This window comes from Peromyscus eremicus, chromosome 7 (genome assembly GCF_949786415.1).
Source record: "Peromyscus eremicus chromosome 7, PerEre_H2_v1, whole genome shotgun sequence".
Lineage (NCBI taxonomy): Eukaryota > Metazoa > Chordata > Mammalia > Rodentia > Cricetidae > Peromyscus > Peromyscus eremicus.
The window spans coordinates 115,330,306-115,343,023 of record NC_081422.1 but is presented as its reverse complement, the minus strand read 5'-3'; the positions used below and the strand labels follow the sequence as shown (position 1 = coordinate 115,343,023).

At 51.6% G+C, this 12,718-nt stretch overlaps 1 protein-coding gene across 7 annotated transcripts in view; it reads right to left on the bottom strand.

The window, feature by feature from the left end:
* Trak1 (trafficking kinesin protein 1) overlaps nucleotides 1-12,718 on the bottom strand; it is a 108,988-nt gene that overhangs the window by 19,517 nt on the left and 76,753 nt on the right. For all 7 annotated transcript variants that reach the window (XM_059268926.1, XM_059268927.1, XM_059268920.1 and 4 more), the window contains 9 exons: nucleotides 12,301-12,401; nucleotides 11,339-11,447; nucleotides 9,204-9,282; nucleotides 8,413-8,543; nucleotides 7,432-7,506; nucleotides 6,393-6,530; nucleotides 3,439-3,515; nucleotides 1,964-2,200; nucleotides 860-1,176 (listed from right to left, as the gene is read on the bottom strand). In XM_059268926.1, the coding sequence (XP_059124909.1) occupies nucleotides 860-1,176; nucleotides 1,964-2,200; nucleotides 3,439-3,515; nucleotides 6,393-6,530; nucleotides 7,432-7,506; nucleotides 8,413-8,543; nucleotides 9,204-9,282; nucleotides 11,339-11,447; nucleotides 12,301-12,401 (1,264 nt within the window). The remainder of the gene's footprint in view (nucleotides 1-859; nucleotides 1,177-1,963; nucleotides 2,201-3,438; nucleotides 3,516-6,392; nucleotides 6,531-7,431; nucleotides 7,507-8,412; nucleotides 8,544-9,203; nucleotides 9,283-11,338; nucleotides 11,448-12,300; nucleotides 12,402-12,718) is intronic.

The window sequence follows — 12,718 nt, the reverse complement described above, 5'->3', positions numbered from 1 at the left end:
ACTGAAGCATCCAGAGGCGCTCCTTAGAAGGGAAAGTGATAAAAGCTGAGAAAACACAGATGTGCAGACATCTGGCTTCACATAAAAATGCGATGCGTGGTTCTAAAGCAGGTCTTTCAACTCACACGGGCTTCAAACTCAAGTGGGAAAAGCAAGAGCAGTGCACACTTGGTGGCTCCTGACAAGGCCACAGGCTCCGGGGAAACGTGTGACATGCAGATCAAAAGGAGAAAGAAAACGGTGAGGTTTTCTAGGAGCCCCTGGTACTAATTAAAGAGTGAAGCCCCTGCACAGGGGGCTTGCTGGGCTCTAGGGCTGGCCTCCAGCTCTACCTCCTGCCTGCCTCCACACTGCAGGTTGCAGGGCCTGGATCACCTCCAGAGAGCCACAAATCCGAACACATGAACACACACAACACTTCCACGTGGCTGGGGTGGTACTCACAATGCTTGGTTTGTGCTATTTGACAGTGAAAATTCTGAGAAGCCAGAGCATTCCTTCTCTACCCTTCTCAGACCTTTGGGTTGATCTAGTTTGTTGTAGTGAGGACAAATGGCCACAGCAGCCATCCGGGAAGGGTCTGAAGCTGCATACCTGCCAACTAGGCTTGGCTCCTAAGGCACTAAGGACAAAAGAAGAGACCTGTGTGCCACCTGCGGTGGTTCCCTAGGCCCGTTCACACTAGGAGTGCACTGTTAACAGAGGCCACCTCAGAGGAACTCAAACCAGCAGCGTGGGTGGCTATCTCGAAAGAAAAACGAATAGGTGTGACAGAGGTGGCTGGCTTTCCTGTGGTGGATCAGGGCCCACAGTGAGTCACAGAGGAGGACAGAGAGGGGCCGTGGCCCCTGGGGGTCACCTTCGAGCGGCTTCACGATCTGCAGCTTCTCGGGCAGGTAGGAGCGGCTGCTGAAGGACATGCCGGAGAAGCCCGTGAACTCCGAGAAGCGGGAGTGTGTGCCCAGGGACATGATGCTCTCGGTGGGTGTGAGTGAGCCACTGTGCAGCTCGCCCTTCTCAGCCAGCTCACGCAGCTTCCTCTCCTGCTCCTCCTCGAAGAACCTCCGCTCAGACAGGTAGTTCTCCCGGCGCAGGGACAGCCGCCTAAGTGCCGTCTCCAGGTCGTGGGAGCCTGGGGTGCCTGGGGTGCCCGGCTTCTTATTGCGCTCCTCATTCCTGGGGAAGACAGGGGGTAAGTACCTAAAGGGCACTGAGGACCCCTCGGGGCAAGGCCACTGCTTGGACAGGAGATGGTCTAAGGAGACCAGGCCAGCTAGGATGGGAGCAGACACCTGGAGGAGTTACTTCTGTGGGCCTGAGCTGACTTTTCTTAGAGACAGATGGCTGCATCAGGATGAACTGAAAAATTGCACATAAGCAAATATGTGTTTTCATAACAATCTCCCTCCTGGTGATTTTGGAAGACCGTTTGTAGGCTGCTATTGCTGGGTACCAGAGGGGAGCTGATTCAAGGGAACCCCCTTTTTGCCTCTTAGATGAAAGGGCTTGGGCTCTCAGGTCTGAGTGAAACCAGCTCTGATCTTGGGTAGCTCTCTGTATGGCTCAACTGATCCAAAGACCTGTTTTAGAAGTCCGCGGGCTGGGGTGCACAGGGGTGACAGGATGGGTTGGGGTTCTACAGGGCTCTAGGGCAGAGAGGAACTGACTATCACTAAGGAGACCCCACAACTGACAGCCCTCTTCACCCCAGCTTCTGAAGCAAACCAGAGAGGCTGGGTCCTCCTCACCCTTTCCAGCATCCAAGCCCCCGAGGGAGGACTTGTTAGTCTCCCCCTTCAGCATGTGATGGAAAAGCATGCTTTGGATATCAACTTGAGATACCAGTGCCGTGGATAAGGTGGGTAACTGGGATGTGGAGAAGTCTCTTGGATGGTGGCTGAGTCCCCATTCAATGGGGCTCACTTCTCCCCTCCCCACAACAGGAGAAAAGCCCATTGCTCACCCCAGGTCAGCTGCCTCAGTTTCCAGGAGGATGCTGTTGGTCTTGTTGTCAAGGACCACGTTGCCAACATCGCTGCCGTAGAAGCTGGAGCGGGGGGTGCTGACGCAGCTGGACAGGAGGGAGTTCATGGCTGAGGACTGGTTGGAGCCGGGGATGTTCATGGGGGAAGGGGCCAATGATCTCTGCTTGACCACCTGATTGATGTTTCTCACGGTCTCGAAGACACGCTTCTGGTGGCTGGGGAGAACATGGCAGCCATGAGCAAACGCATCAGGAAGAACCTGGAGCTAGCACCTCTACCTCCAAAGAAACACTTCAGGGAGCCCGAGTGGTCTGCTGGCTGAGGGCTTCACGCGTTCCTGAGACAGTATGGACTGAGGAGATGCAGTGCCCAAAGGTTCTGGCACAGCTCAGCACTAGGTTCAGCCACCCCAAGTGACACTGATTATCACAGATCCAAAGCCTGACCTAGAAATAATAGTCCTAAAGTGTTGCTTTTGTCTTTAGTATGCTTGCTTCTTTCAGATCTACACCAGAGTGTGAGCTCCACAAGGGCAGTGCTAACCGCAGACATTTGCAGAATGATTATGTGTAAACACTCATAGAAAAGAAAAAGTAAAACTTCAAACTAATCTGAAGTTTCTACCTTGAGATGATAAATACCCCACTAGGCTATTTGTAGAAACTACCATTTCTAAGTGCAGAACCTAACCCTAACCCATAGTTTGATTTGAATGTGTCTTCTTTTAAGGAGAAAAGGGTGGGTACATTTCTGGACTGGCTGCTTCCCTGGGTGTCAGCTCTGCATACACACTGAAGTCACCAGGACACTAGCCACTCAGTCTCGTATAAATTCTGTCTAGGGAGTTTGGGGAGAGAGAAAACATGGTCCCCAGACTCCTTCTAAATGCTCCAGGGAGGTGAAGCCTGAATCTGGAGTTAGGAGGGGAGCTGCAGACCCCAGGAGTCCCCAGAAGAAAACAAGCCTGGCTCACACCATCAAGGAGCCCATGTCTCATTACTGCTGCTGGTTTTCTTTGTTTAGAGCAATGCTTTCCATTAGGGGAAGTGGAGGTTGGCAGGGAGACACAGCCTCCTTCCCACTTCCCAGAAGCTCATCGAGTAACTTCTTTTGTTGCTTTGGTGTCTTTTGAGACAGGGACTCACTCACACAGGCTGTAGTTAAAGACGGCCTTGAACTTCTGACCCTCCACTGCACCAGGTGCTAGGAGGTGCTGGGACAGAACTCAGGGCTTCACGCGTGCTAGGAAAGGCCTCTACTAGCTGAGTCCAAGCCATTATCATGAGAAAAGAGCAGGAAAAGGCCAGACATGAGGTTTTGTCTCCCTTAACCCGACAGGAAGGACCACAGTTGTGGCTGGTGGTGGCTGAGGTCCACACATGTTAGGTTATAAACAGAACCAGTCCTGAGTCAGATTGTGGGAACTTGAAATACAAAACCCATGCAGCCATACGTGATGTCTGGAGACTCTGGCTCTTCCAGCTGCAGCTCCTTACGCATAGTTCCCTCAATTTCTGCAGCCAAGGAGTCCTGGGAAAAGACAGAAGCCATGTTGAGTGAGCAAGGGCATCCATTTCTACACCAGGTCTGAGGCCAGAAGAGCCACAGGGGAAGAAACAGGGGGTCCAGCCGTCTCCAGACTTCTTGCCACACAACACAAGGCTAAAAGCATTCTCCACAGAGAGAATCTGCTGACCCAAGGCCAAGGCGGGTTTTGAGCACACAGCATCTTTGGGTGAGAGTGAACATCCCCTAACACTAATATAGCTGTGTCTGAAAGCTAGTCCATTCAAGGCTCCCTTGGCCAAACTACAGAGATAAAATTGTGGCTACAGTACAAGACGGGGAACTCAAGGGGGCACAGGAAAGTGTGTTCAGAACAGCAGGGACAAACATAGCTCCAAATATCTCTAAGCCTTCTGAAAGGTCCTACAAGGCCTCCCAGCCCCTACAGGTCACACTAAGCTACTGTCCTCCCAGGCCCCAGGTCTGCAGTCCCAGCTCCTTAGGACTATGACACCCAGGAGGCCAAGGCTGTACCTCTGACTCCCAGGCAGGCACCCACCTGCCAAGGGCTCTCTGGCTCTGCAGGGGAGGAGTCCCTGCCTGCATGGACTGAGTCACGCACACTGCCACCTTGGTGCTTTCTCTGGAAGCTCCTCACCCCACCAGCCGGCCGCAACACCCACCTTCACCATGTGCTCAGGAAACAGGACTGCTTCTCCCAGGAAGAACGACGTATGTCTTCTTTGTAAACACTCCCTGCCCATCTGTTACTCCTGACACTACTGCATCCCATCCTTTGTACATGTGTATCTCTCAACCTCTTAATTCCTACTAGTTTTCTTGGAGTACACTGCCACCCTTTTGGGGGTGGGAGAGGGTGGCATGAGCTTTAGGGTCACAGGAAGGCTGGTTCTTGAACACTACTGATTCCCTAGGTGTACTGAGAAGTTTGACCCACATGCGCCCCACCCAGCCCTCTGATTTGAGGAATATTTATGAAAATAGAAGACATAGTTCCCTCAATGTTCATGGGTCCCCAGATTCTATCCATGAATTACAGATTAAAAACTGCCACCACAAAGTGAAAGAATTGGAACATTGCTGAGTAAAACCTGCTACTGGCAGTTGGAACGACAGAGAGCAAAAGGCAGATCTGGGCGCTCAGCTCCAGGAACGCAGGCATGCTGCAGCCTTTACTGCTTTAACTGCCTTTAACGCACGACACCCTTTCAAAACAACCATCCTCAAAACCTGGGCTTGCCAAGAGCCTCAAAAAGGCAAACAAAAGCTTTTCAGCAAACATGACAGCTGAGAATCCTTCCAGAAGACACAGAGAAAGGTGTATGCTGTCCATCTCTCCTCGTACGATGGTTTGACTTTCTCTTCTTTTTAAACTGTATTTTTTATTTATTTTGTGTGAGTATGCACACACACAGGGACACATGCGGGTGCTTGTGTACCAGGGTGTACCCACTGAGGTCAAAGAACAACTTTTGGGAGTTAGTTCCTTCCTTCTGCCTTGTTGAGATGGGCGTTGTTCTTATTTCTACCACTTTTCAGTGTATTCCAGGCTAGCTGGCCTGTAAACTTCTGGGCAATTACCCTGTCTCCACCTCCCATCTCATAATACGAATTCAGAATTACAGATGCACACCACCAGATCTGGTTCTCATGTGGTTTCTGGGGATCACACTCAGTGGAGCAGGCTTGCACAGCTGGTGTTTTTATGTGCTGAGCCCTGGTTTTGCAAGACAGTTTTAAGCCCTCAGCCATGCCCACTAAGTCACCCAGTAAACTCCTTGGCTCACTGAGCTGGACTTGGTGGAACTGTTCCTCTGGGCTGTGACTGCCCTCTCTATCTGAGGTGGATAGAAAACAGACTTCCCAGGAAAGTATCTCAGCAAGAGCTCCCTCCATAAATCCCTTCTCAGCTGAGATGGCTCAAAGAAGGTTAATTCCTGGAGCCCATGTCAAGGTGGAAGGAGAGAACTACTCCACAGAGTTATCTTCTGGCTTCTGCACATGTACCATATACAATGCGCCCTCTCCCATCATCACATACAAATACAATAATAATAAATAAACATTTAAAAAATTTAAAAAACAAAAACCTCTTCTCACTTCAGAGAGGATTCGTTATTCTGCCAGAATAATGTCTGGAGCAAAGTCTGAGTGTACAGGAGCTCTCGGAGGCCTGTCCTCGAGCCGTCTGTCTGTCTGTCTGTCATCCACCATGCAGTCCATGTGGAGCGGCTACAAAGCCATGTACTAACTTGCACAGTGCTGTGGAACACAGCTAACGCACGGCCCCTCCCTCAAGACACTATGGTATGCTAGAAGATAGAATGAGCAAGCTCAGGTCCTTACAAGCAGATGTCACAGGGGAACAACTGACTAAAGACTCTGCCCAGTACAGCCAGTGTCCACGGGGAGACTAAACCTGAAACCCCCTTTGTCCTTCATGTTCCTTCAAAGCCCCAATATTGAACAAGCCAGGCCAGGACTAAAGAAATAAGATCATGGAGAAATACTATTTTAAAAAAAATGATTCAGATCCAAGACACTAAATGACACCAAGAGAAGGGTTAATAAACCCATAAAGAACCAGGAGAAGAGCAGGCTCTTTAATACATGGGGAAGGTGCTTCAGGGCAAAAGAGCCCACATAGCAATGGCAGCCATAAGTAACATCTAACTAAACCACGTTCCCCGTGAAGTTATCTCTTAACAGCAGGAGTAGAAAGAACAGACTATAATGGGCCAGTCTGTCCAGGGAATTAGGGAGCCCCAGCTGGGCAGGTCCCGGTCCAAACAGGAAAGATGCAGGCCCAGTGCTCAGAAAGGGACACAAAGCCCCTGCCAATGGTCTAGGGGACAGAGGGGCACAGGAGAACCCACTTACCATGGGGAACAGGCCCAGTGAGTGGTAGCGCCGGGACGTGGTGTTGGGCATCGTCTTGTTCCGCAGGTTCTTCAGTTCCTCCTGTGCCTCGTGAAGCATTTCCATGCACTCTGCATACTTGTCCTCCAGCTCACGCAGCTTCAGGGAAAGGCAGAGGGTCAGGCCAGCACTGCACCAGTGAGCGCCCAGGCGCTGACACACCCACAAGCCCTCCCTCCCACCCGAGAGGCAGAATGACACAACAGTCCTCATGGAACCAGCTGCCTTGTAAGCACACAGCAAAGCCGGCTGGATCCACAAGGCTGGCTTTTCCTTTCACTTGGGGAACGCTTCTAGACGGGAAAGCTGCTAAATGTTCACAGTGGGCAAGCCGGACAGACACTAACTGGTAAGAGGCAAATCGTAACCCTTGTTTCCAGCTCCGTCGTCGTCTTTCATTTCTGTTTGATCTAGGGACTTTCTCTGTAGCCCAGGCTAGCCTAAACTCATAGCAATCCTCCTGTCTCAGCCACTCATGGACTGGGATTGCAGACATGTACCAAAATGCCTAGATTCAAGCCATATCTTTGAACAGCTCTTTACACATGCCTGTGGTATATTTTGTTCACCTAGTTGAACATCATGACAGTTGGCATCTGTCAGGAACTAGAATATTCCAAGTCCTGAGCTGGTACTGAATCCACCTCCTTGTGTTACAACACCCACCAGAGGCAGTAGGCACAGGACCCAGGTAAAACAGTATTATGATGACTGGATATTAAAATGTTTGTTATGAGGGGAATGACCTAGGCCTGTTGTGTGTGTGTGTGTGTGTGTGTGTGTGTGTGTGTGTGTGTGTGGAGTTGGGTGGATAGACCTGTTGTGTGTGTGTGTGTGTGTGTGTGTGTGTCTGTGTGTGTGTGTGTGTCTGTGTGTGTGGAGTCGGGTGGATGTGCCTGGTGTGTGTGTGTGTGTGTATGTGTGTGTGTGTGTGTGGAGTCGGGTGGATGTGCCTTCCCTCGAACCCGAAGCCCTAGAGAACTGAGGCAGAGACACCCACCTCTGCTGTGAGTTGCCGCTGGGCATCCTTGGCAGCGCCCAGGTGCTGGACGAGCTCTTCATTTTCCACCGCACACTAAACATGGTAAAGACAAGTCCTCTGTTAAGACACCGAGAAGAGACCACCTTTCCCTCTAGTTACCTGTCAACAGCCTGTCGCTGAGGAACTCAGCACCTCAGGACCATGACCTGACGCTGGAGCTGAACATTGTCTTTCATATAATTGGAAAACAAAAAAAAAAAAAAAAAAAAAAAAAACCACGTTCTTTTTAAAACTGTTTTCATTCGTGTGTGCGCATGCATGTGTGTGTGTGCGTGCATGTGTGTGTGCATGCATGTGTGTGTGCGTGCATGTGTGCATGCATGCATATGTGCATATATGCGTGCTTGCATGTGTGTATGCATGCGTGTGTGTCTCTGCCTACAGTGTGGGTTGGTTCTCTCTGGAGATGGAACTCAGGTCGTCAAGTCTTGGCAGCAGGTCTCTTTATCCACTGAGTTACCTCACCAGCCCCTTTCATGTGACTCTGAAGGTACAGCCTTTCCTCCATGCCTGTTTGTTCTCCATAGCCCAACCCCCACCTCCAGAGAATGGCTGCTTTCCGTCGTTTCTTCTTTCTGTTCCTGGAGGCATCTCATCTCCTCCTTCCAGTCAAGCCCCACACGGGAAACTAATCAGCCAGCACACCATTCTACCATGGAACGTATCTGGCTGGCAGAGTGAAAACAAAGAGCGGCCCCATGATTTGTAAGTTAAAGGCCAAGATTCCGTATCTACAGAACAGCTTTATGTGTGCCACGCATTTACAGATTATCCTAAGATCATAAAGCCTCTGCTGACTCGGGGCAGTGGGTCGGTTCCTGAGCTCACTAAGCCAGAAGAACCGTATGCGTGGCTCAGGTAGGGAGCCATCCTCTCCAGTAACCACAGTCCCATCTCAGCACGGCCACTGTAGCCCAGCCAGAGACGCAGGAGCCTTACAGCCTTTGCCTTCTTCTGTAAGTCCACAATCTGCGACAGCAGATGCGTGATCTCCTCCTGCTGACGGGCAGCATCTTCTGTCTTCTTGGCCAGCTCCTCCGAGATGCTCGCAATCTGGACGTTGGCATCCCCTGTGACAAAGTAATGACAAGCAGGTGGCTGAGTTGGAAAAGCACACACAAGCCAGGGAGTGAACAGTGTCTTAACGGGGGATGGAGATGGGACATGAAGGGAGTCACAGTGGACATCCTTCAAAGTGATAATGTGGCTCCTTTGGGCTGCAAGAGAAGGAGCCCAGGCTTCTCATGGGCTGTCCCTCCTAGAAGGGCTGACTACAGACGAAGGCTGTCCCCAAGGCAGGTCAGGCAGGCTCCAGGAAGGGAGCTGGAAGTGGCACACACCGCACCAGCTGAACTCCCATGTTCCACCACGTTCAGATCCACGTCATGACAGGAGCTCTGCACACAGTGCGATTCCCTGTGGCTTTCCATTGCATTTGGAGCAGAAGCCCATTTTACTAGATGTGAACATGAGCTCTGTTTCACTTCACCGAAATGCCCTTTCTCTTATCTTACCTGGAAACTTACAACAGAGGGCATGGGGAAAATCCCATTAAAATTAAATATCCACCTCATTGAGAGCATGGCTCTCGATTCACAAAGGGGCAAAAGTTGCCACACAGTCTGGCATAGGCCTCCTGCTTTCAGAAAAATGCCACTGAGCTATTGGGTGGTGGGGTCAGTGACGGGAGTGTCTGAGAAGAGGAGAGCGGGGGGCAGGGGCAGACATACTCAGCTCCTTCACACAGTCGTTCACCAGCTGCTGTTCCTTCTCCTCATAGGTGATGGTCTCGGTCTTCAGCTGACAGGCCTGTGGATGGGACTTAGTCAGGGAACAGCGTTCACACGATCAGGACTGGCAGGTGGACCAGGGTCCAGGCACAGAGCTGGGCAAACCCCTTCAACATCTCTGCACCTGCGACCATCGCATGTCCAGGACAGACACCTCATCTACAATCCCTGGGCACATTCCTAAAGCAGAGCCCTGAAGGCTACGGACCACCAGGGGGCGCCACACAGAGACGTGAGCACAAGTACTGCACAGAAAGGCCAAGCCATGGTGGTCTGTTTGCTACTTGCTTGTGTGTGTTCAGCTCTTATAGATATGGCACCTCTATGGCTCTTATAGTGCCTATAAGACACTGCCCTGCCTAGAGCATGTGTTCTATGAACAGCAACACAGGAACAGAACCGTTACCACGTCAGACAAAGGCTACCAGGTTCTAAAGTTTCATTAACTCTCTGGCTCAGCTCCCTAAGAACAAACACACATGAAAGCATTAAAACACAGTCTCCATAGCTTTCCCAAAATAGGGGATATGGAGTGTCACCTCTATAACCCTAGCACTTGGGAAACTAGAGCAGGAGAGCTGCCATGAGTTTGGGGCCAGCCTGGGCTACATAGTGAGCGACAAGTCAGTCTGAGGGCCTGTCTTAAAAAACAAAATGGGCTGGAAGTGATGGTGCACACCTTTGATTCCAGCACTTGGGAGGCAGAGGTGGGCAAATTTCTGCGAGTTCAAGGCCAGCCTGGTCTGCAGAGTGAGTTTCAGGACAGTCAGAGCTACATAGTGAGACCTTGTCTCAAAACAAAAGACACACACACACACACACACACACACACACACACACACACGGAGCATAGCTTTCCATAGGACTTTAGATAGTTTGCTCTGGCTGAAAGGAAGGAAAGAGAATGGTCTAGAGGGCTGCGTGAATGCTCAGTTAGGGTGGCTCTAAGGACTTGGGTCCTGGCCACAGGCAGACGTGGGCCATCAGGAATCCACACCTGAATCAGAGTCCTTCAGCTAGCTCTGGGGAAAGAGGGGCTGGGTGCTTGGGACTGAGGCAGTCACCCGGGCCAGTGCCCGGAGACTGCAGATGAGAGGCATGGGCTAGCAGACCAAACCTGGGCGACCTCGTTTGTCCTGCCTGTGGTTCCCGTTCGTAAGAAATTTAAAAAAGGATGGTAGGTATGGGGTCTGCAAGGACAGGTCAGGTGCCTCGTAAGGTCCAGATGGGAGGCTCTCTGCAGTGCATGGCAAGTCCAAAGTGACAGATGGCCTGTCCCCCAGGAGGGGCCCTGCGAGTCTGGAGCCAGCTTAGGTAGGCTCACGGCCCAAAGCTGACAGACAAGGGCCTGGTGGACAGGGTGGTGCCATCTCTTGCCTACAGACAAGCTCAATGTTAATTAAGACAAAGAGCACTAAATCTGTTTAGTAGTGTGGTACTTGTTTCAGAGAGCGGTGGTGGTGAGGAGAAAAAACTGCTTGGGGCCGGAGGGGCAAACCTGGCCTTTGTCATCTATCAACCCTGACATCTTCCAACCCCCGCAGCCTGGTGCAGAGGAGGCTCAGATCTTGGCCTTGCTGTGAAGACCAAGAACAACAACAGCAGCAGCAACAACAACAGTGACAACACAGGACGGTGCCTGGCACCGCACCTTCCTTTCCACACAGGAAACACCCAGAAGCCCAAGCTCCCAGGCTGCCTCTGCTCAGCCTTTGCAAGCTCACTGTGTAACTGTCTCCATGTTCTGGTATATGGTCTCCTTGGAGCAAATCTGATCCTCAATAACGTGACAGCTGGTGTCACCCCAGCCGTCAGGCCATGGCTGGGGAACCCCATGGAAGGCACGGGGTAAAGGGGAAGGCCTACACCCCTTCAGTCTTCACCCCTGTGATGGCCAGCTCAGAAGCAATGCCACCCGTGGCCGAGCCTGCATCTGGGCACCCTGGCCAGGGAGGGCACGCTCGGGCAAGACTTCTGCAGATGAACGCTACACAGATGGCGCTGTCACCGAAACCTTGCTGCCAGAGGGACACCCCCACCCTTCGAAGGGAGCAAGAGCAGGGTGTGTGCGTCACCTCAGATCGAAGTACAACATTCTCCTCTTCGAGGTCCTTCAGCTTCTTCTGAAGGGAATCCAGGTGGAAGTAGTTCTGGACAGAGGAGGATGACTCATTCCTCTTCAGTCTGAGAGAAAAGCACACTCAGTCAGGGAGGCTTTGTTTCCTTCCCACCCCGTCCCATGTGGAGACCAGGAAGGGTTACCCCAAAGGTGTAGGAGCCACATTAGCTCAGAACTGGGGGTGGGGTGTGGTCAGCTTTATTGAACCAATTCAGTTCACGCACACCTATGCACAAGAAATGTCTTATGGCCGGTGAGACAGCTCAGGGAGAAAAGGTCTTGCTGACACCCCGACAGTCAGAGTTCAATGCCTAGGACCAACAAGAAAACTGACCCCTGAAAGCTATCCTCTGACCTCCACATGCAAGCTGTAAGTCATGACTTCTGCCCTCCCCCAATGTATATAGTAAATAAATTAAATTCTAAAGTAAGTGCTCTGTGTATGCTGTATGTGTGAACTCAGTGCCATGACCCTATGACCTAAGTGTTCTTAACAGTTCTATCTACAGTATGGAAAGTAGCCTGGGCTGCAGGAACACGGTTTCTAAGTCACAACAGAGCTGGGACCCCAAATCGGTCACTGAACTCCCAACGTGAGGGCCTGCTGACTCTCAGAGAAGTACCCAGGCCTTCTGTCCCAAGGGCCTGAGGCCCCAGGGTCTGTGCTTCCTCCCACAACTGAGCCCACCCTGTTCCCATGACATACCAGGGCAAATGGCCGCTCTGACAGGCCAGCAATGAAACCCGTAAGAGGGAAACAGCGCCCCACCCTGCAGCTCCCATGGAAGCAGTGAGATGGCTTCATCTGAGGCCTGTAGACAGAACCCAAGCTGCTAGTGACCCTGCCTAGAGGCCTCCAAGGGCATCCCCTACAGCCCTCCTGCCCTCGGGCTCCAGGGACCTGCGCTGGTGACTTACGGGGTTGAACAGACAGACTCGGGCTCACTCTCCTCGGCAGCACTGGTGTAGAACTGAAGCAGCTCATCCTTCATGGACAGCTCATGTCGGAGCTGAGACACCTACATAGATAGGAAAGAGCAGGTTGAAGGTTTCTGGAAGGTAGCAATGTCCATTCTGTGCTCAAACGCTTGCTGGGGAGGGATGATGCTCCAAATGAGGATTGATTCACTACTCAAAATTTCAAGGCATTGAGTTTGACGCCATTTAAGAAAAACCCAATCAATGACGTCTAGGTGGGAAACTCTATGTTCACGATGTTTAGTTAGAAGGGCAGATAGAGGAGCAGAAGGCTCTGGAATGATCACAGGGGTGGCAGTGAGACTGTTCATTGGCTCTGGAAGCAGCCAGATGACCAGCTGGGCAAGTGGCCAGAACA